This window comes from Hibiscus syriacus, unplaced genomic scaffold (assembly GCF_006381635.1).
Source record: "Hibiscus syriacus cultivar Baekdansim isolate YM2019G1 unplaced genomic scaffold, ASM638163v2 tig00110578_pilon, whole genome shotgun sequence".
NCBI lineage: Eukaryota > Viridiplantae > Streptophyta > Magnoliopsida > Malvales > Malvaceae > Hibiscus > Hibiscus syriacus.
Window position 1 is genome coordinate 257,060 of NW_024062789.1, and position 25,217 is coordinate 282,276.

The window sequence follows — 25,217 nt, forward strand, 5'->3', positions numbered from 1 at the left end:
AATGTAGTATTCATAAGTCTGTGAATGAATATTTCAAGAAACAACAGTACAGAAAAGCCTGAAAAAACAACAAGCTAACCGGGTACCCGGAAAAATCAATTTTTGTTACCCGGGCCTGACCTGAAAAGTATCAGGTCGGGTACCCGACCCGGCCGAGTATTTTTTAAAAGAAAATTACCTGATTTTTTTTATCTGGGTCGGCGGGTCGGGTAATTTTACACACCCCTAATTAAAAGTACATTTTTCTTTTTATCCTAGAGTTACCTTCTCTTTCAGCTATTGGTCCCTTACCAACCTTGTTTCCAGCCATTACAGGTTATGCCTATGGGATAAGAATGAGTTTAAGTGTTCCGAAACTATGTTGCCTGCGTTTTTATTTTTTATTTTTATGGTACTTTGCTTGTTATGGACGGACGCAAAAATTTAGATTAGGAGAAAATTATGTTAAAATTTTTAAAGAGTATGAAGTTTAGCGTATTTGAAAGTACGTAGTAAAAAATGGTAGGGATAACAACGATGCAAAGAATTATTTTTTTCACTTTCTCCTAGTAAAAAGTTATGGATTATTTTAAGTTAGTTCCTAATTTATATATATGTTAATTAAAAATTACTGCAACATTTGATTTTAAATTTATTATATTTTATTTATAGATCAAAGTGAAAAAATCACGAGCAAACAATTTTTTTTTAATGTTGATGAAAAAACAAATTATTCAAAATGTTAAACGCGAAATACATTTTTTAATAATTAAAAATTAATATTTAGGTAATATTATTATTTAGAAGGATATTGATTAACCTTTTCATTATTTGTATTAACCCTTATAAAAAAAACCAAAAAACGTAAAAATGGTCCAGCAGCTACGTAAGAAACAGCTTCTTCTTGGTGTTTTAGGGTTTATAGCTTGGGAGAGAGACACAAAGCGAGAAGGGGTATAATGGGGAACCAGAAACAAAAATGGACGGCGGAGGAAGAGGAGGCTCTTCTGGCAGGAATCACCAAACACGGTCCTGGAAAGTGGAAGAACATCCTGAAAGATCCTGAATTTGCCCCTTTCCTCACTCACCGCTCCAACATTGACCTCAAGGTTCTTCCTCTTTTCTTCGCCTGTCTTGAGTCAATTATTGGATTTGAAGACGTTTTAGCTTTTCATTAAATGTTATATCTTCTCTGTTTTCTTTTTTGGTTATAGGAATTCTTTTGTTATAAGTAGCATTTTTTTCTTTTTTCATTATTTTACTTGAGACGATATTTTACATCAAGAAACCCTGCCTCTGAGTTTGACGTTATATTAGTTGAATGGTGACGGGTTAAGTTAAAAGAAGTTTTGGAATATTTGTACAATGCATGTGGCTAAAGCTCAAACTATTAAACGTTTAACCCTAATTTATATTCATGGTGATATTACATAATGAGAGTTTTGTTCTCCATGATATCAAATATTTAAGCTTGTTATAGTTTTGGAAGTGTTTAAGAATTTGTTCCGGATTTGTTGCACTGATAGGTAATATAAGGTTTCAGGGGCCTTGGTCATTAAGAAACTTATATTTTCATGGCTGTTTAAACTTACAACTAAAGAGAAAATGTTTATCTGATTCTAGTTATCTATATCCATTAGATTGATGCTTGGTTTTGGTGAATATTAATTTCTGTTCTGTTGTGGTCAAACAATACAGTTTTCCCATTTCTGCTCTCACTTGCAGGATAAATGGCGGAATTTGAGTGTCAGTACTACTACTCAAACCGCCAGAGACAAATCAAGAGCACCCAAAGTAAAAGCCATTGTTGATTCCCTCCCCAACACTCCCAATTCTTTTGCTCCAGCTGCTTCACATACTCTCAGTGTGACAACAGATGCTGGTGTGGGTGATTCTTCGAATAACAGTTTAGATGGAAAGAATGCTCCTGGGTTTGTATTCTATTCTTTCTGTTCTCCATCTAAAAGACATTTGTGTTGATGACTTATCTTCTCTGATCTATGTTGTGAGAAGTGGAATAACACAGATGATATCCCTAAAGCTTTTTGGATATGTAATAAGGAATTTTGTCTGAATTTGGTTTTCCATGATCAATTAGAAATCTGATATATGTATGAAGGGTTGTATTTTTATTTCTAATTATGGATTGCATACCATTTCCTACTTTTCTTTTCTATCAATAATATATGTTTATTCTTTTCATAAAGTTTGAATAACAAGTATTGGTAAGTTGAATTTCTACTTTCGATTTCATAGTTTTTTTGTGGTTTCCAAATCGATGCTGCACTGTCTTGCAAGTTTACTGGAACACCATTTTATATGATTACTAGTCTAATCCATTTATTTTTTTAGATGCAGAGAGCTCGCGTTGCTTAGTGTTAAAGTTGCTTGATAAATATGTTACTTGATGCTATTTCTCTACTTTTTTACCAGGTATAACACAATGATTTTTGAAGCCCTTTCAACAATTAAAGACACAAATGGATCTGATATAAGTGCAATTGTAAGCTATATTGAGGTGAGATGGTATTTGTTTATTCTTTTTGAAACTGTAATATGTGTTTTATCCTGGAGTGCCTTTTCTCTTCCTTTTGCATGTGTTTATTGATCTAGTATTTGCTATCTATTTATCTATGCATGTTTGGAAATATGGATATTAACTGTGGAATACATGCTGCAGAAAAGGCACGAGGTTCCGCCAAATTTTAGAAGGTTACTAGGTTCAAGGCTGAGAAGACTTGTTTCTCAAGGCAAACTGGAAAAGGTAATTGTGATTCTAAAATGAGTAATTCACCTTCGACTGCCTTATATATATATATATATATATATATGGTCATCTGGAGTGTGCTAAACATGATGACATATTCCTTTCAACAGCTGGGATTTTCTCGTGCTAATCTAAACTTCTAAGATTGCAGGAAATGGAAGAGAACATAATTAAGTTCAAGTTTTTAGTTCTTTTCTGCACAGTCACATTACTTGAACTGCGTAAGGGTCTCTAGAAGATGAATTTTGACTCCATTCTTGAAGATCCGAATCATTCTCTTGAAGCTCATCCTTTTCATCATAAATGATCTGCTTGCCCCGAAATGACCCGGCCCAATAGGGAAATCCCAATCCATTGGGCCTTTCGGTACAATCAAATAGAAAGCCGATCTCATACTACTTACGCATTTAAGGATGTCTATTTGCAAATCAATTTTGAGGATATCGTTGCTAGCAAATAATTTTATATGCAAGACTTTTGATGTTGTATTACATTATAGAATGATTTAATGGAAAATGTGATTTTATGGTGGATGTTTTTAAACCTTGCATATCTGGATGGCATTTTCTTACTCATGTCAGTACCATCCAATGCAGGTACAAAATTGTTACAAGATCAAAGAAGATACCATGATAGGAACAGAAACGCCTACCCCTAAACAAAAAGATATACGTGTACGGCAGAATTTTGGTGCAGTGAGTTCTGGTGAAACGGTGGAAGAAACAGCAATTACAGCCGCCTATAAAGTTGTTGAAGCTGAAAATAAATCCTTTTTAGCCGCTGAGGCTGTGAAGGAGGCAGAAAGAGTCTCCAAAATGGCAGAGGATACGGATTCTATGCTTCAGCTACTGAAAGAAATCTATGAACAATGTATGAGAAACTGCACGTTTCTACCATTTCTTGGGCATATAGTTCCCCCCCCCCCCTCATACCCTGGTAACTTATTATAAATTATTTTCTCATGCTCTTGCAGGTTTGCGAGGTGAAACTGTTCTTTTGGCTTGAGTCTTAGTTTCCTAGGATGTAAGTTGTCTTTCTTTCATTTTATAAATTTGAAATCTTTGTATGTATGTGAATTTTGAATCCATTGATCTTGTTGAATGAATCAATGTATTTGTGACCATTCAAGATCCATGATGACTCACGTAGTTAGTATGTTTCCAGTTTTGACTTTTGGAAGCAACATTTATTTTAGGGGAATGTACATTTTAGAATCATAATAATGAATATACTCTTTTAGCCTTATCCCATGGCATTGTCAATGAGCCAATATTTCAATGGATACTAGGGATGGACCTATGATATCTAGATTGGGATGGAACGTCAGGAGTGCAGATGTGTATGGTGCGAGTACATTTTTTTTAAAACATTTAAGGGATCATATTTTATATGGATTTACATTTAATGTATTGAAATTGTATAGGTTTATAAGAGTACATCGCACATGGGTTTTTATTTAATGTACTGACTGTATAAATTCTTACTAAGTGAATTATGTGTTATTACCCTATTAAAAATTTGGTAAATTTTTTCAATTTGGTCTTTGAATTTTTGGGTTTACACTTTGAGGGTGGGCTTGTTAAGGACTAAAAATATGTTAAAAAAAATTAAGCTGAGGGGCTAACGGGGACCATAAAGATCCTTACTTTTTAAGATTTTTTTATAATCACCGGTATCCAATCTATTGATCGATTAATCTAAATCGAATACTGTAGAGGCAAGGGCGATCCTCCCAATCTAGTTTGTTCCATTCGTAAACATCAGGATTTGAACCACCGACCTTGTTTAAGAGAGTTAATGTCTTATCTCGCTAGACCACTGATTGTTAGTTACTTTTAAGAGTTTTTAACTACTTGTTAACACATGAATTATTATTAGTGTGCAGATTTATACATTAATAGTATATTAAATAAAATTCGATTTAGTGTTCATGTTCAAATATGCATGGACATATGGACTAAATACTTTCTTTTAAGAAAATAATATGTTCGTTAACACGGATTAGGATTGATAATAAGATTTAACAATTTGTTTTCTAAAATTAATATTTAATGATTTTTAATATTTCAGGATTGATAATGATATGTGTGTGTGAGAGAGAGAACTTTATTATTATTATTATTATTATTATTAATTTGGAGTAAATAACATTTAGATTCTTGTTATTCATGATATTCGAATTCAAAATATTAAAGAATAATAATAATTTCTTTACAAAATTGTTTAATTCGTATGTGCATGTGTGGTTGAGGTTTTAGCATATAAAATGTAAATGTTTTTTCTTATGAATGTATCTTACAATATTTACCGAGTTATAATAATTCTTTAAAGAAAAAAAATTAAATATTCAAATAATTTTTTTGAAGAATAAAGGAAATATTTTCTTTTGAATAGAATAAAGGAGATATTCAGATAACCTTTCGAATAATAATAAGTTATTAAAATGACTTAAATACCTGTTATTTTATCTTGTTCTTATAATTTAAAATTTAAAATAATTCTATTAATGGAGTTAATGTCGCATTAACTTGTAATCTCAATTAAGATAATCTTTTTGATTGGTTTTATATTATATCAAATTCATGATAAGAGAGGAAGAAGAAATCTTATGTTAAAAATATTTATAAAAATTTATTTGAAAAATAATTATAATTATAAGTGAAGTAGTAAAGAAGTCCTACAATTTATTAACCGTCTCATATTCGATATTGAACAATTGTAACGGTCTAAAAGTATGAAAATGATAAAAATATATATATGATCTTTAAAAGAGTCGTCAATAAATAAAAAAACGGTATATTTAAATAATGGTTAAATATATAAAAGGTGACAAATTTATTCCCGTTTTTCCAATTCAATGCCTAATGTTTATTTCGTTTTAGTTTGGTGCCTAACGTTTTATTACGTTACTCAAAATGGGTCAAGCCGTGACAGACCGTTCATTTCCTCTATTAAGTGACATGTGTAATAATTTGATAATTTTAAAAATTTTATATAAAATTTTAAAAAAGAAAATTATATATTTTTTAAAAAGAAAACAAATAAATTTTGAAATAACCTCAAAACTTTGAAAACCTTCATTTCAACCCTACTCCCATGTCGATCGCTGCCCTTTGCCGTCGATGAAGCTCCACCGACCTCACCTCCCCTCGACAACCAAAACCCCTATGAAATCGTGACTGATCAACGGTCGATCGACGATGAATCGACGTTTTATACCCGCGAACTCTAGGATGAAAATCGCAATCCAAACTATTTCGATGGCCAATTGACGATAACAACGATGACTTATAACTAGAATGATGACAAGGACTACGTCGGCGGGGTGGTCGTGGCCGGAAAGGGTGGTGGTGGCGGGTTAGTGTTAGGATTTGGGGATTTTGAGGCTTTTTTTGCAATTTAAAAGAAATAATTTTTTTTATAATATTTGTAATATTTTTTTAAAGAAATAAATTTTAAAATTTTCAGATTGTGATATGTGTCACTTAACATAGAAAACTAACGGTCCGTCATGGTTTGACTCATTCTTGGTTGTGTAATAGTTAAGCTCCTTGTCTTGTAATGTTTTTAAAGTTTAGTACCAATTGTGCAACAACGAAGAAGGTAATCTATCCTATTTTTTTTCTCTTCCTATAAGAGACAAATATACACATTTTAATTGTTTGAGAACTTGTAAATTATGGTACCTTTCAGGCTGCTTTTTATAAGGGTTGATAGCAACAAATCTTATGGTCCACCTAAAGAAACCCCAAACCATAATCCCAATGGAAATACACCTCATGCAAGTGATCTAGCACTTGATGCGCAAGCTCGAGAGGTTCAATAGTCCATTGGCCTTGAAAAAAGACACAAGTTTTGGGAGTCTCAGCCTGTTGGGCAATTCAAAGACTTGGGAGACACTAGTTTGATTGAGGGCCCTATTGAAGCTTCAACACCTTGATCTGAAGTCAAGCAGGAACCATACAATCTTCCAACTATGTATGAGTGGATCACCTGTAATATTGACTCTGATGAAATGTGCACAGATGTTTATAAACTTCTGGCAAATAACTATATATTGGATGATGAGAATATGTTTAGGTTTAACTATTCAAAGGAGTTTCTACGCTGGGTACTCCGTCCTCCTGGTTATTTTAAGAGCTGGCACATTGGTGTCTATGTTAAAAGTTCCAAGACGTTGGTTGCTGTCATTACATGTGTTCCAGCAAGAATCCGAGTTCATGATGACATTGTTACCATGGCAGAGGTTAATTTTCTCTGTGTTTAATGAACTCAGGTTAAAAAGGCTCGCTCCTTGCATGATTAAAGAGGTTACAAGGAGGGTTCACTTGGAGAATATATGGCAAGCAGTGTATACCGTCGGAATTGTTATTCTGACACCGATAGCTTCTTGTCAATAGTGGCATAGATCCTTGAATCCAAAGAAGTTAATTGAAGTCGGGTTTTCTAGACTTGGTCAAAGGATGACAATGATCAATGAGTCGGACTATTAAGCTTCACAAGTTACCTGAATCAACAGCCACACCAGGGTTCAGGACAATGGGGCTTCACGATGTTTCTGCAGTTACACACCTACTCAGTAATTATTTGAGCCAATTTGTGGTTGCACCTCATTTCGATGAACATGATGTTGAGCATTGTCTTCTTCCTACCGAGGGAGTTGGCAGTTATGTTCTAGAAAGCCCTGAGACCCATGGGATAACTGGTTTCTACACACTTCCCTCGTCGATCATTGAAAACCATAATTATTCGACTTTGAAGGGAGCATATTCATATTATAACGTTTCTACAATGAACCAGGGATGTACCGATAGAAATTTCGAGTTCCTCTATAGTTTAGATATTTTCTTTCTATTTCTATTGATAATCTAATCTCGAACCCCTATAATATTTTATTTCGCACCCCCTAATGTTTATAAACTTATCTATTGATCTAAATTAAAGATTTAGACTAAACATAGGTGAAATTAGAAGTGGATTTGATATTAAATTGAATAAAGTAGCTGGACTGTTATGAAAAGCGCATGAAAATGGGGAGTTATGAAATAATTTCTCCGTTGAAATACAATAAAATAAAGAGAAAATAACTTCAGTGACCGAAAATGCCTTATAATATACGATTTTAACCAACTTTTTTTTGGATTTGCGAAAATAACCAACAAATTCGCAATGCAAACTCCAATTTCGCAACACAGTTTCCAAATTCGCAACTCAGTTTCTGAAATCGCAACGCGAATGTCTTTTTCGCAACGCGAATTTGTAATTCGCAGAGTGCGTTTATTTTCGCAATGCGAATTTTATTTTTGAATTCGAAACACGAATATTAATTTCGCAACACAAATGTAAACATTATATCCCGTAAATCGCAACTCATAACCTAAAACCCTAAATCGCAACTCAATCTCATCTCCATCTTTCACTCTCTCCGACGACATCCGTCACCATCTCCGGCGACATCCGCCCCTATATCCGGCGACCCCCCTCTATCTCTATCTCTCAGAGCCACCCTCTCACAACCATTCACGGCCACAAATGAAAAATCAACCACAGAGGATTAGTTTTTTTAATTATTTTTATTTTGAAATTTTTGTATTATTATTAGATTTTTCATATTTAAATTGATGATAAATTTACTCGTAGTTTCAATATATAGATTAACCATTTTACTTAGATTGCTTAGTAAATTCATTCGGTTGTTGGTCAATACTGCTAAAACTGTTTAGTCTTTAACCTTGTGAAGTTAGTATTTGTCTTTTGGTTGAAGTAATGCAATTCATTCAAGTTTCAATTTGCAGAAGAAGAGTAGTTTTTGAAACTTAAATTCGCAACACGAAAATCGCAAGGCGGAAATGAAATTCGCAACGCGATTTTAGTTTTCGCGTTGCGAATTTTATTTTTGTGTTGCGAATTTAAGTTTCAAAAACTACTCTTCTTCTGCAAATTGAAACTTGAATGAATTGCATTACTTCAACAAAAAAACAAAGACAAATACTAACTTCACAGTGTTGCGAATTTAAGTTTCAAGAATAAACCACTACTCTTTATGTTGTCCTTGAACCTGCACTAAACCTATATATTGTCCTTTTAAATGTTTATATAAGTGTTTACTTCTGGAATGTTATCTGATGCATTTTGTGAACTATGATAGAATAATGACTTGGGTGAATACCGGGCTAGTTTGAAACATATTTGGCTATATTTTCCCTGTTTAATATCATGTCTGTTTATTGTGTATAATTTGTAGTTTTTGGTATATCTAACTTGGTATGTTTATTGTTTTTGTTAGGAATTTTTTTCGGCTGCATTGACTTTAAGGAATAAATTAAGCATAGCCACTACAATTGCGTCGACACTTACACCTGCACAAAGAAATTTGTTTGAGAATACTTGTTTCGGGCCATAGCCGAAAGTACAACATCCAGGTAGAGATGCTATGTTGACTCATTTGTTTCTTCAGACCATGACTAACGATCTACCCAAGGGGATACAACGTGGTGATAAAGAGATATGATTTCATTTTCCATCGGCGTATACTCGTTATAGGCGGGAGGAGTTTTGCTTAGTCATTGGTCTACGTTTCGGACGACACGATGAAGTAGGTCTGTACACTAGTCATATCGCCCGCCCATCATGGTTATTTCAGGTTTTTCCTGAGCTGGCAAAGGTGAAGCCCAGTTTACACGTTGACGATTTGAGAAGATTACTTCTTAAAGATGGTTTTACTCAGATGGATGACCTTGATGTTATCCGAGTATGCCTTTTATTACTTTTGAATGCCGACTTTTTAGCCAAACAGGGCAGAAAACCTATTTCTCAGGATTTAATATTATTGGTAGAGGACCTAGATGCATGGAACGTGTTTCCGTGGGGTTCATATCTATGGAAAGCTACCTGGAAAAAATTGTCGTCAGCCTTTGAAGACCGTCGTAGTTTGCATGGCCATGGTTCCAAATACACTTTGGTAGGCTTTATTTGAGTCTTTAAGGTAAGAATTTCTATATAATGTTTCCAAAATTATAATTAATTATTTAACAATTACTAAAATTAATGTTTGTGTATTATATTGTTTGTAGATTAGGATATTTGAGGCTTTTCCCAGCATGCGTACATATATCATCAAAAATTCAAATGATATTCCTAAGGCTATTACCTGGAGGAGGATCCGGCTGTTGGATTGGGAAGATTTACTACCATATACGATAATGAATGATGTAAGTTAACACAAATACTACTATATATAAACAAGTTATTACTAGTAGACGTTTGACTTTGTTTGAGCTTTTATATTGTTATGAGGCAAACTATCCATTACATAGGCTGACACCCACATAGGCTGAGATTGCCACTGATTGGTGGCAAGCTAGTAGGCGTTTTTTATGGGACGGATGATGAGCACCCCCCACTTCAAGAGCCATCACCTGATCGAGCCGATTATACACCTAGACACCGAGAGCCATCACCTATTCCATCACATCATCGAGCCTCTTCTCCACCATCACCTCATGATAGGCGACCGGCAAAGATGCCACGATATTTATCTCCCCGTTCTCCACCTCTACGGGATGAGTTAGGGGAGTTACGTGATGAGGTCAGTGCTTTGCGTGATGAGGTCAATACTTTACGTGACGACAATGGTGCATGGCGTGATGAGGTACGATCTTTACGTAGTGTGGTAGCTGTTTTACGCGATGACAATAGTGCTTTACGTGGTGAGGTATCTACGTTACGTGATGAGGTAGCCGCTCTACGTGAGATTGTTTCATCGTTGTAGAATGAGGTTCATACTCTACACAATGAGGTAATTTTGTTTAATTTTATAAGAAATACTATACTAAAAGTGCAAATAACCTTTTTCAGCATTATTTATTTATTTATTTACTTACTGATTTATGTATTAATTTATTTTTAGCAGCCCGATAAGGTAGGTGCTTTACGTCGGGTTTTTCTTGCACGACAGGGTTTACGCATAAGACGTTGTGGATGTGTCATTACGTCTTCTTTCACCCCAATAGTTCCAAGACTACGTAAGAAGAAGCCCGATCCACCTACCATTATTCAGGATCCACCTCCCATTGTTCAGGATTCACCTATCATCGTTCAAGATGCCCCTATCATCGTTCAAGAGGCCCCTCCAATCGTTCAAGAATACCCTTTCATCGTTCAGGATCCACCTTCCACGGTTCAGGATCCACATGGCATACTATGTCGACATATTGATAAACCCCCTCTTATGCCCGTTATGATGGATCAGAGTTGGATTTCGTATCAGTTACCGGCCAGTACCATTCCTCAGCACGAGATGAGCACACTACCAGACACAATTATGGATAATACCCTTTGAGCTAAGACCGTAGTTGATTTTTATCTATATTAACAGAGCCAGGGGTACTACACTGACATATGCAAGATCGACAATATACATTTGTTTCTTGAGCGGTCTTGGTGGGGTGTTTTATTAAGGGTTGAAGAGAATGTCTATTTCGAATGGGGGTAAGTATTATATTTTTATTATATTGATTTTGATTATTTTTTTAAAATTTATTAAATTTACTAATATATGTATTTTTTTTATAAAACAACATATTGATGCATGGGTGTCATGTCTTCTGGTTATAAGGAAATTGAAGAAAATCAAAAAGACGCGATGGACTATTATGCATTCATCTTTTCACGCAGCTCACTTGCAGGATCAGAGAGACGCTTCATATGTGTTGGGTAATGGCAAAGCTATCCTTTATCCTGCGTGGTGGGAGGTCGATAAGGTTAGTATTTATTTTTGCATATTTAAAGGTGTTCATAAAATTTATTTGATGTGCACAGTTGAATTATTATTATTATATTACATGTATTTATCCCTGTTATGGAATGTCGTCATTGGATTCTCGTCGAGCTTCAGCTCCCATCCCTGAAGATGATAGTATATGAAAGCATGTTGAATTACATACCATTGTCTGATTTGAAAGATATTATTTGTAGGGGATGGAGTGATCATTTGGCTAAATACTTGGATGCGATTGATTATTGGACTAACTCAGGAAATAAGAAGCCAAATAAGTTAAAAGTTACAATGATGAGAGACGAGACAGTGCCAAAACAAACGTTGGGAGCCAGAGGGGATTGTGGTTCTCTTGTATGCATGTGCTTGGAACGTATGACGAGAGGAGGTAAACAATTTATACCTCCGATAGATAGAGATAGAGGTGCAATAGGGTTGTGGTTTCGACATTTTATAGCTAGAGAGATATATGCGAGACGTTGCCTACCTGCATCCGGGTGCTGAAAGTGTGCATAAACAACCATTTATTATTGGTAAGTTTGAGCAAGTGTTGTTAACATATATACTCTTTGTTTTTTTTATGAAATATTGATTAAAAGTAGTTTGAACATGTTTGGTTAAGTACCTAGAATTCAATAATATCAGCTCATATTTGTTGGTTTTAGATGTGTAGAAAATCTCATGGCCATAACGTTTCTACGGGTTAATCCTTCAAGTGAGCTGCGTGAAATTAATGTATTTGGATATAAGCTCCCTATTGTTAGGAGCATTTGGATGTACTGTCTGGGGCAAATTGATGTATCAATGTGTTGTCAAGTGTAAATAAGAATTGTTTTTTTGTTTAATTTCAATATGTATTATGTTGAAGGCAAAAAAGACCTGTTGAAGGTACACTACCTTTAAGAAAGTCAAATTCACGTTGCGATTTTTATTTTAGCGTGTCGATTTTGATTTTTGTGTTGCGAATTTGATTTTCGCGTTGCGAATTTAACTTTCAATTCAATTCAAGCCAAACACCTTCAAAAAGATAACAGACAACAATCTGATAAGTGATAACAACTGAACAGATCATAGCAATGTTCAAACTCAAGTTACTAATGCATGCCTAACTGAAAATGTATGCACACACATAAAATACACAAAATACAACGTCTGCATTTAAAAATCACCTAAGTTAATAGTCCCAAAAGGTGAAGCCGGTTGTGATTAAGATTTTGATTTTGATTGCGATTTTGATTTCCTTTTGCTTGGCACCATATGAGCTTTAGATTTTGATGAGGATCCATATTTTGGTAGAGGAAAAGATGATTATGATGGCACTGGTGATCCACAGGTCAACCTTGTATGACCACTTTCCTTGCACCGACTACATGTCAATATCTTCTTCTCTTCACCCTTAGACGATATACGATCGTGATTTTTTGGTCGGCCAGGTAGCCTTCTGTCCATGACTGGTGGCAAAACTGTTTGTAAGTCATCTGGTATGTCCTACTTAGAAGGATGTGGAATAGGGTAGACAATCTCAGCATAAGTCTGTCGATATACTTCTGTAGTGTAACAATCCATAGCGTATGCGCTTGAATCATCTTGGTTTAGATGAAGAGCAACTTTTATAACATGGCCACACGGATAACCAGATGTTTGCCATTTCATACAACTACACGTCTTTGCATTTAGATCGACAAGCCCATTTAAGTTATTATCCAATACTTCAAACAAAGTGTTTGAACATGGTTCAACTTTCCATGACGTTGACTTCACAACACGTTTCATTATCTTTTTTTCAGTCCATGGTGTAACACGACGTTTCAATGTTCCTGTAAATTTAAATAAATAATACTTAGTAAAATCTATTAAATATGATAAGTTACGAATTTAAAGAAATAATACCTGCATGGTTTCTTTTCTTGTAGTACCACTGTTGAATCGAGGCTCGAAAAAACTCCATTAACATAGTAATGGGTAATTTTCGGGAATGGCTACTTAGAGAGTTGATTGATTCTGCACTATTAGATGTCATAAAACCTTATCTTGCTCCAAGTTGATGTACTCTTGCCCATATTTTAAACTCGATATCTTTTAGTGTTTGAGCACATTGAGGCAAAACACATCTTAAACAATTTATATGCTTATTAAAATTCACTTCCCGATAAGCTTTTACAGCCTTCCAGTATGTCCATTTGTGATTTTTTATACCAGCAGACCTTGATTTTAGATTTCTGTACAAATGAACACCACAAAGTCCATGAAAAACATCTGGGAAACACCTTCTAAGATCGTTGTCAATTGAGTTTGCCCTATTGGATATGATTGTCAGATTGCTAATAGAACCTATGTAATCCCTAAGATGCCCCATAAACCATGTCCATGAATCAGAGGTTTCAGATTTGTCAACCCCGTAAGCTATTGGCAGTATCCCATTATCAGCATCCATGGCTACTACTAATAAGTTTACTCCAATGTATCGACCTTTCAAATATGCTTCGTCAACTATAATAATTGGGCACATGCAAGTAATAAACGAACGAATCTACAAAATAATATACACAAGAAATATAATCATTTAAATGTGAAATGAATTTAACTAACAAAAATGAGTCAACAAAATTATAATGATTTACTAACCGCAACACCAATGGCAATAAACAGCAACTCAAAACGTCTGACAACTGTCATTTCGGTGTCAAAATAAATTCCTTTTTCTCAATTAATAAATAAGGAAATACGTAGTATATAGAAATAAGGGTCGAATCCTCAGGGACTTAGAAAATCACAAATTTATGTTTGAATGGTTTTTAACCAGGCGAAAAATAGTAAAATGGGGGGTTTACAATATGAGATTTAAATAGTAAAAATGATTAAATAAATTAAAGCAATTAAAGTAAAAATAGGATGATGAAGATTGTGAATAAATATGGTAAAAATCGCCTCAAGCTTCGTTTTGATTCAATTTCCTTTAGATCATCGAATAAAATTTTCTCTTCGGGATTCACGCTGGTTACTTTGTCTACAAGGGCTATCCCCGTGACTCTATCTTGTATACCGAACACCCAAGGCAATCTTTGATTTCAACTTCGATAATTTATTCTAATGACATTAATTGTCGTAGATCAATTATCGTTTAAGTTCGTAGCGTCCGACTCGGATTGTTGCTTCTATAACCGTCAATTCCGATCTCAATTCCCTCTTGGCGAAACTGTCTCTCCAAATGTGTTTCCAGGAAGTCGAATTGCTTTCTATAAGCCGAATCTTCCTCCCACACATTTAATCACAACAACCTTTTGACCAAAGTCAATCTTTGATTTTGAAAACTGTTTTGATTTTGAAAAATAAGCGCAGAGATTGAGAGAGATATTCCGAAGATATTAAGGGACCGTTTCAATTCTCCAGTTGGAATTGAATCATCACGACAACTCTCGGCTTTTGAAAAGTTTAGCTAAGCATGACAAAAGTCATACTTAACATTTTGAAAACAAAGCTTGAAAATAAAATAAAAAAGGGAAAAACTTGAAAAGTAAAAAGAGAAAACTTTAATAAAACTAGAGAGAAAAGAAGAATGTAATTTGAATGATGAGTTTAGGCTTACCCCAAGTGGGTATTTATAGCCTCTCAAAGCCTAAGAGATAAACAAAGAAAATAAATAAAATAATCCTAAAAGATAATTATTTTTAATTTAAATTCAAACTTAAACTAGTCTCCTAATGCAACTCAGCTCGTCAATCTTCCAGAAGGCGTGCGGATGAAGTCTTCTAGAAACCGCGGCTGACTGGACCTTCTAGAAACTGCCACGTCACACCGCGTCATGCCAGAAGTCGTGCCCATGTCTCCAGTCGTGACCAAATAATAAAAAAATTATAGAATTTGCTCGTTTTGTCACTAATTCTGGAAAGTAAGGACCTGCACGAAAACAAACATAACACGACCAATTTAGCAGCAATAATTCCACAAAACCGAAGAAATAAAGAGCAAAGATTGACGATTCTGAACACTCATCAAATTCCCTCTCACTTATCTCATGCTTGTCCTCAAGTATGATTAATCAAATTAGTCAAAAACATCATTTATCGTTCTTTGTCAAGTTTCACATTCAAGGAAACAAGGTAGAGACCACACTAACTATTCAAGTAAAGAAATCAATCAATTGAACATCACCAATTGGAACAAGTCAAGTGCAATTGTAATATCCATTCATTCATTAATCGCAATGCTCATAACTCAACACCTTACCGGGATTCACTCAAATCACTCAATGTGTTTGGGGTAAAGAAACGCTCGATGTCAGAATCGACACGATATTACCATAAGTCTGCAAGTAAATCAAATCTCCACTACTAATAAGAATAAGATGCATAAATCAAAGGGTCTTTTATTGGTTGTAACGAGGCTTAGGTAAAGGTGGGGAAAAGGCTAAATATATGGCTAAAAATTAAAGGCAAGGAACTAACAAATAATAATCTCAACTCTATCGGAACATTAAGCACAACAAATAAAAAAACGACATATCAAACAACAAATTTCTTATGCATTTTTTTCCAAACTTTTGTTGTTTTGTTTTCCATTTTTTCTTTCATGTCTTTTTTTCTTTTCTTTTCTTTTTTGAACAACCTTTTTTTCGAACTGTTATTTTTTTTCTTTCTAACATTTTTTTCCGATGAAGAATACAACGGTAAAATTATTCACTTACCCTGAAAAAGGTAGAAAAGAGTGATAAAATAAAAAGGCTCGGGTTTATAAATATGGTGAAAACAAAGAAACGAGAATATGCTCAAAAGTGGTTAGCTAAGGAGAAAATACATAGGTAGGCTTTTTAGTGGAGAAACGAAATGGTTAATCCTAAGGTGCCCAAATCATCTTTAAGCATCATGTTCATGTGTAATCTCGACAATATTCAACATGCAGGTTCTAGAATATCAATGCCAAATTCAACACACTCAATCAAACAAAATGCGAGCGAAAATGATATGCTCGTAAAGACTCAAATCTCACCAAATTGTTTCATGCATTGAGCTAATCACATTTCAACCAACAAAGTTATGGAATATCACAAAAACACCGACTTGATCACAATTTATACTATTCGCTATCAAGAACATCCTAACTTAAATAATCATGTGTTCCCAAACAAGCATAGCATTCCAAAAAATTTTAACAAGACAAAGACAATCAATGAAATTTTCGACAAATCCAATCAACACATACTAGCATCGAAACATAAAGATAAGCAAAGGGAAATTCCATCCTACACTCTACTCTACTCCCCCTCACTTAAAGTGTTTTGCCTCAAAACAAAAAAAAAATTAAAGTGCAAGAGAAGGATTAGAGTACTCCCCGGATTTAATGTCGACCGGTCTCCTTAGAAGTGTGCTAACGTGCGCCGTTACATGCTCCTAGGGGTATAATTTGGCACTATTCGACTGAAATTTCTACAATTCTTCGTCGTTTAAGTTTGAATAAAATTATTCGGTTCTTGCAAAAATAAAAATAAAAATAAAATTAAATTAAACATGCTTGAATGAATAAAAAAAATGAAACAAAAAGTAAAGATAAAAATAAAATATAACATAATTGAAAACAATGGGTTGCCTCCCATGAAGCGCTTTTGTTTAACGTCGTTAGCTCAACGACCTGATTCAGACTACAGGTTTCGTGACAGACACTTCCACTTCATTTGCTTTTTCCAACTAAGAAATTATTTATGTGAAATTCGAAAATTCTCATAAAGATTTCTTCAGATTTTTCCCAAATTAAAATTCTTGTCGAAAAGAATGTCCGTCAAAACATCTTTTTTACCAAAAATTGATTTCTTCAAACGATTCCTCGATGTTTTCGACATAATTTTTGGTGCCTGCAAAAGGGAAAGTGAATCTTTAGTGTTTAAAGGAGTTAAGATCAAATTCGAATCAACAAATGAAATATTTTTCAACTCCCTTATGTCGTTTTTTTATCATCCGATTCCTTGCATAAATAATCAACAAAGTTAGATTCATCATCAACAGGTTTAATAATGCCAACAAAATTAATATTATGCACGTTATCTGGATATCTCATTGCTTTATAAACATCAAACTTTATGATATCACCGTCGAACTCTATAGTAAGAATACCGCTTCGAACGTCAATTTTTGCATTTGTCGTGCTTAGAAAGGGACGACCGAGGAGGATTTCAGAACCAATGTTGCTACGATCATTTTCCATATCAATCACATAAAAATCAGTAGGAAAAATTAAGTTTTCTACCTCTACTAGAACATTTTCTATGAGTCCTTCAGGATAAATAATTGATTTGTCGGCTAGCTGAAGTGTAACTCTCGTCTCCTTCAAAGGCTTGGTGGAAATTAAATTATAGACGGAGAGAGGCATTACATTGATAGAGGCACCTAGATCACACATAGCTCGCTTGATTTTAATCTCACCAATTTTACAAGGTATTGAAAATATACCTTTGTCTTTATACTTCGGTAGAAGCGGTCGTTGGAAAACTGCTGAGACGTTCGCACCTAAATACACTTTCTTGACCACGGTAAGCTTCCTTTTAGTCGTACAGAGATCCTTCAAAAACCGACAATACCTTGGAACTTTCCGGATAACCTCAAGAAGAGATATATTAACTTCCACCTTCAGAAGTACGTCTAATATTTCATTTTCGTCGGCCTTTTTATCCTCTTTGACTAACCTCGATGGAAAAGGTGGTGGCACGTCATAGGGAGACGACATCGGATCGTCCATTTGTTCTTCATCATTCTCTTTCTGGGATCCTGCGTCATCAGTCTTCTTCTCTTTTTGGACTACTTGGTTTGATGGAATAGGTGGTGCCACTACTGTACCACTCCGAAGAGTGATGACACTAACGTTCTCCCTCGGGTTTACTTCAGTTTGAGACGGGAGTTTACCTTGTGATTCCATGCGGCTTACGGTTTGAGCTAGTTGGCTCATCTGCTTGTCTAACTCTTGTAAGTGGGCTTCAGTGGGATTCTGAAATTTTTCCTGGGAAAGTACTAACCTCTCGACAATCGATTCTAGTGATGTCTTCTGCGGCTGTTGTTGTGGTGGAGGTGGTCTCGATTGATATGTTTGATTTGGTCTTGAGTTCTGAGCATAGCTAAAATTAGGATGATCCCTCCATGGGTTGTATGTATTGCAGTAGGGATTATAAGCTCTTTGGGGAGGTCCCAGGAAATTCCTGACTGTATTAACTTGAGTTGTTGCGTCATCTTGAATCAGTAGACAACCGTCTGTCAGATGATCAGGCAATGCATATATTCCACATACTCGGTTTTGCCCTATCTTTCCTGAAACAAGAGAGTTTACGACTTTAGTTAGCTTATCGATTTTATTTTCTAAGGAATATGAATGTATCTCATGAACCCTTCGAGAAGGTTCATTATTTGTGCAAAATTATTGGGAGTTTGCGGCCATAGTCGATATTAAGTCTCTAGCCTCAGTAGGAGTCATATTCAACAAGGCTTCACCGCTAGTAGCATCGATCATCTTTATTTCCAGGGGAGATAATCCTTAATAAAAGTATTGAAGGAGTGTTTGTTCAGTTAACCCATGTTGTGGGCAACTAGAACATAACTTCTTAAAACACTCCCAATAGTCGTAAAGTGACTCTCCATCAATCTGTTTGATTCCAAGTATTCTCCTTCGTAGTTCACTTACTTTTGCCGTAGGGAAAAACCTGTCAAGAAAACAACGAGTCATTTGATCCCATATAGTAACAGAATTAAGAGGAAGATAAAATAAACAATCCTTAGCTGATTCCGAATCGGCTAAGGAAAAAAGAAAAGCTTTAAGTTTTATTTGGTCCTCGATTACTCCCTGTGGCATCATGCTGGAGCAGACCATGTGGAATTCCTTGAAATGTTTGTGTGGATCCTCGTTTGACAATCCGCGGAATGTAGGAAGGAGATAAATAAGGCCAGTTTTCAACTGGTATGGAGTTTCGCCTTGGGGAAAATCAATGCTCAAAGGCACTTGTTCAGTAGGTGTCGCGGCTAACTCCCGAATAGTAAGTTCGGCCATCTGATTTGTATTACCTGAATTTGATTATTCTTCTGTATTTGTTTGTTGTCTCTTTCTTTCTCGAAGTGTTTGTGCGTGGAGTCTCCTAGCTTTAGCTTCGATCTCCGGGTCGTACTCCACTAATGTGCTCGGATTAGTCCTGGTCATAAATCAAAAGCAAACAAAAATTAGTAACTTTAGCGAAGTCCCCGGCAACGGCGTCAATCTGACAACTGTCATTTTGGTGTCAAAATAAATTCATTTTTCTCAATTAATAAATAAGGAAATACGTAGTATATAGAAATAAGGGTCGAATCCTCAGGGACTTAGAAAATCATAAATTTATGTTTGAATGGTTTTTAACCAGGCGAAAAATAGTAAAATGGGGGGTTTGCAATATGAGATTTAAATAGTAAAAACAATTAAATAAATTAAAGCAATTAAAGTAAAAATAGGATGATGAAGATTGTGAATAAATATGGTAAAAATCACCTCAAGCTTCGCTTTGATTCAATTTCCTTTAAATCATCGAATAAGATTTTCTCTTCGGGATTCACGTCGGTTACTTTGTCTACAATGGCTATCCCCGTGACTCTATCTTGTATACCGAACACTCAAGGCAATCTTTGATTCCGGCTTCGATAATTGATTCTAATGACATCAATTGTCGTAGATTAATTATCGTTTAAGTTCGTAGCATCTGACTCAGATTGTTGCTTTTATAACCGTCAATTCCGATCTCAATTCCCTCTTGGCGAAACTATCTCGCCAAGTATGTTCCCAGGAAGTCGAATTGCTTTCTATAAGCCGAATCTTCCTCCCACACATTTAATCACTACAACCTCTTGACCAAAGTCAATCTTTTATTTTGAAAACTGTTTTGATTTTGAAAAATAAGCGCAGAGATTGAGAGAGATATTTCGAAGATATTAAGGGACCGTTTCAATTCTCCCGTTGGAATTGAATTATCGCGACAGCTCTCGGATTTTGAAAAGTTTAGCTAAGCATGACAAAAGTCATACTTAGCATTTTGAAAACAAAGCTTGAAAATAAAAGAAAAATGGGAAAAACTTGAAAAGTAAAAAGAGAAAACTTTAATAAAACTAGAGAGAAAAGAAGAATGTAATTTGAATGATGAGTTTAGGCTTACCCCAAGTGGGTATTTATAGCCTCTCAAAGCCTAAGAGATAAACAAAGAAAATAAATAAAATAATCCTAAAAGATAATTATTTTTAATTTAAATTCAAACTTAAACTAGTCTCCTAATGCAACTCAGCTCGTCAATCTTCCAGAAGGCGTGCAGATGAAGTCTTCTAGAAACCTCCGCTGACTGGACCTTCTAGAAACTGCCACGTCACACCGCGTCATGCCAGGAGTTGTGTCCATGTCTCCAGTCGTGACCAAATAATAAAAAAATTGCAGGATTCGCCTGTTTTGTCACTAATCCTGGAAAGTAAGGACATGCACGAAAACAAACATAACACGACCAATTTAGCAGCAGTAATTCCACAAAATCGAAGAAATAACGAGCAAAGATTAACGATTCTGAACACTCATCAACGTCAATCTCTACTATTTTGATATGAGTTACCGACCCAGGATTTTTCAGCTTTAAATTGTGACAATAAGCTGGCAGTTGGGCAAACGATGTTTCTGGCGACCCCCTTCAACAATTCCAAGGCATAACATTTGGCTCTCCAAGATTGAGAATATGAGATACTAATCTTGTACCGAGCATTCATGTCAGTCGTAATTTCATGTCCCCGATATACCCTGCCATTCAAAAACATTAACTCAGCCAGAAAACCACCCAACACCTTTTTGTTTGCATGTCTATGGTGAGGAAAACTTTGGTTCTTGAACATGTATGTTTATCAATAAATGTCCTAACTTGAAACATTTTGCAATCTTTTATCCTCTTTGCAATCATACGCCACGTACAGTTTTTGTCAATCATACACTTTGTTTCGAAATGATCTTTGCTTGATTTGTTAACTTTTAGTTGATAGCCGTATTCCACACATTTCGTATACAAAGTTATCTTCAAGTCTTCATTTGTATCAAAACAGTTATCTTTCTTGATACGAATAACTTTTGTGTAACAATCAACTGCTATCTTTACCAACTCTTCTTCCGGTATCTGAAGTAATTCTGGCATATTCTAGTTATACTCCCGTGGTATTTTCTTATTTTTCTTTTCTTCGGGGACTTCTTCTTCTTCTTTTTATTTTTCAGGGTTATATGAATTACAGAATGGATGTTCAACATGTTCATTCACAGTCGTAACTTCATCCTCATTATCATCAACAACTTCTTCCTCGACAGCAGCTGTTTCATCATCAAAATTTGGGCATTGACCAATATCAAAATCATTACACGTAGGATCTATTTCTTCTTCTGAAACATCATCAAAATCCGAGTATTGACCAAGATCAAAGTCCGGGTATTGACCAAGATCAAATTTCGAATACTGACTAGTACTCACATTTTTTTTTCTGTTGGCTCATTTTCGTCTATCTGATCAATACGAAAACTGGAATTTGGTGCTGAAAGTTGATTGGGATTTGGATTAGGGAAAGGTTATGGGTTTTGAGATTGTGTTTGGTATTGGAAATGTGGTGAAACAAAATTTTCTTGGTGATGAAATTGTGGTGGAACCATTAAATTTTGAGAACTTAGTTGATTACTACCCGCTACTGACACAATTTCACTACTTCTAGGTTCAACAACATATAATGTAACATCATCTTGCGAAACACTAATGTAAGCAATGAATCGTTCAACATCTTCATTGTTGGTTAACAAATAAACTTTACCTTTTCTCTGATAAGATAGTCTGAATCCACTTAAAGGCTCTAAATTCAATTCTTTGAAACACATAACATTAGAGTTTCTTAAGTTAACTTTTTTTAATGACAGTTTTAGTTGAAGATTCATGGGTAAATGCTTTATATATTGTAAAACACCATTAACATTCTCCCATTACCCTCCAAAACACAAATCTATCCAAACATGATCAACATTAGATGATTTCATTCTACAAATTATAAATTAATTTACTAAACAAACGAGCTATAAACTAGATATCATCATTAACTTAGAGAAAAACACACCTTTAGTAAGTTGATAGTTGATAATTTAGGAGAGAAATCATTGAAAATTATATAGAAATAAAATTATGTAAAGAAAATTAGAGATGGGGAAAGATGTCGTTGGATATAGGAACAGATGTCACCAGATAGAGTGATAGATGAAGATGGTATGAGTTGCGATTTAGGGATTTAGGTTATGAGTTGCTGCGTAGTTTATATACCCAAAACATTTGTGTTGCGAAATAAAAGCTGTTGCAAAATTAAAATTCGTGTTGTGAATTCGAAAATCGAGTTGCGAATTAGAAAATCTTGTTGCGAAAAGGAAACTTGTGTTGCGAAAAGAAATTCGCGTTGCGAATTCAGAAATTGAGTTGCGAATTTGAAATTCCGCGTTGCGAATTTGGAAAATCGCGTTGCGAAAAATAAATTCGCGTTGTGATTTCAAAAACTGTGTTACGAATTTGGAAATTGTGTTGCGAAATTGGAGTTCGCGTTGCGAATTTGTTGGTTATTTTCGCAAATCCAAAAAAAATGGTTAAAATCGTATATTATAAGGCATTTTCGGTCATTGAAGTTATTTTCTCTAAAATAAAAGTTGGAATAGGGTTTTGTTTTTCACGAAAGAAACATTATTTAACCTATATTTTGTCTTGATTTTCTCTCAAATTTCTTCAAGCTTCTTGCGTTTTCTTGATTTTTTTCATAAAATTCAAACATCAAAGAATCAAATCCTACTTTCTTTTTCGAAAATTAACCTTGAGAGCATAACAAAATCATCCCCTAAATCTCAATTTTCTTATCTTTCTCATGAACTAGTTTTCCTTGTTTATTCAATTTCAATCAGAGGAAATTCGAAATTAAGTTGAGAAACTTGTTTCTTGATGTATTTTCAAGTTATTTGAAGCTTCATAATTCCATTTTTATTCATATTTTCAAATATGTATGTTATCGTCACCCTTAAATTTACTTTGGGAGTTTCTATAATGAAATATTGAGTTTATCAAACTTCTTTGATTTTAGAACTTCATAAGCTATCTTTCAGTGTGTAGGTACAAATTGTAAATTGTTGCTTTTTGTGAAACAGAAAAGAGACAAATGAGGAGGAATGTTATTTGATGTGCATGTTTCTTTTACTAGTTATTATAATAGTTATTTTATATTAACTTAGTCATTATAGTTTTATTAAATTTAAAAGTCCACAACCCTTGGTATAGAATCCTGTGTTCCTGCTTGTAAGGACCCCTCTACTTCAATTGATGAATGATGCGTTTATTGTGGCAAAACGAAAGGACTTTGATGCTGCACGGTGAATATTTTATGAAGAACTGAAATTTGGGTCAGGTGATGGAAATCTTCACTGTTATCTTTACAACATACACTAAAAACATCCGAGCTTGGTCTTGTACCTCTTTAGATATGTTTCTTCTGCTACAAATCAATGGAAAATTTTTATGAGAACGTTTGAGGTTGGTTAGTGTTTTAGATCATATGTTGCCATTTAAATAAACATGTACTTGTTGTCATCAATCAAGTTTTCTATACAATACCACTATTTTGGTCTCTCTCTTTCTCTCTTCTCGTCATCTTTCATTTACATTTGAAAAAAGAGTAGTAATATTCATGGACGAACTTAGAGTTTTATGCTATGGGTAAGCTTCTAAAATTTTAAGAGGTGATGAATTTATAAAATTTTAGGGACGAAAATAAATTATCAATTTAAAATTTAAAAAAATCTAAAATATATATTAATTTAAATTTTTTAAAAGGTGACTATTTCCAACTTTTCTCTTCCCATCCATCCTCTTAATATCATTATATGCTCACTCGTATATTCTTTAGTCAGTGATTTTAAGAAATGGATCCAAGAGAAATTACCCAATCCGCATAACTAATAGGCTTTTGGGTTTCGAGTCGATGATATTTGGGCTCAAATTAGCCCATTTTAAGTCCAAAAGAAGTCGAGTCGATGATTTTTTTTAGTGGGTGTACGGTAACACCAAGACAAATTTCAATTACACTATAAGACTGAGATTAACAGTACTAAATGTGAAAATATTCACTGGAAAAAAAATAATGAGTTCATCTCAACCTTTGATTTTCACTAATTCAAATATCCTAAAAAGGTGTAAAACTAAAAGTTTTATACTAGGTGTAAACTAAAAGTTTTACACTAGGTGTAAGTGGATCCTAACCCATATATATATATATATATATATCTTTGTCATATATTTAAAGTAAATGTATTTAAGATTTATATATTTGTAAATTAAATTACTTTTTTATATTTTCGCAATTCTTTTTAAATAATTATAAATTTAAATAAAATGAGAAATAATTTAAAAAAACCTTTTGTAGACAAAAATAATTTAAGATTTGAATTATAAATTTATTTTGTGATTTAAGTTATACTTGTAACGTTGGGTTCATTAAATGAAATTTTAATATAATTTTATTTTTAAAAGGAAAATAATTTAATTTTAAAAATATAAAATTTTAAACTCGTATTTATTTTTATATATTGCATTAACTACAATTTAATATATATATATGAAATATAATTTATTTATTAATTTTTTTTGATGATTAAGATGCTTTCATATAT

At 34.1% G+C, this 25,217-nt stretch overlaps 1 protein-coding gene and 1 pseudogene across 1 annotated transcript; both read left to right on the top strand.

The window, feature by feature from the left end:
* The first annotated feature begins 863 nt into the window (after window positions 1-863).
* On the top strand, window positions 864-3,879 carry LOC120133355 (telomere repeat-binding factor 4-like). Its single transcript, XM_039149959.1, has 6 exons — window positions 864-1,088; window positions 1,705-1,910; window positions 2,413-2,497; window positions 2,660-2,743; window positions 3,343-3,616; window positions 3,720-3,879. The coding sequence occupies exons 1-6, from the start codon at window positions 939-941 to the stop codon at window positions 3,749-3,751; spliced, it is 831 nt and encodes a 276-aa protein (XP_039005890.1). The 5' UTR covers window positions 864-938; the 3' UTR covers window positions 3,752-3,879.
* A 2,546-nt stretch (window positions 3,880-6,425) lies between these two features.
* LOC120133254 lies at window positions 6,426-24,127 on the top strand (annotated as a pseudogene).
* The last annotated feature ends 1,090 nt before the right edge of the window (window positions 24,128-25,217 follow it).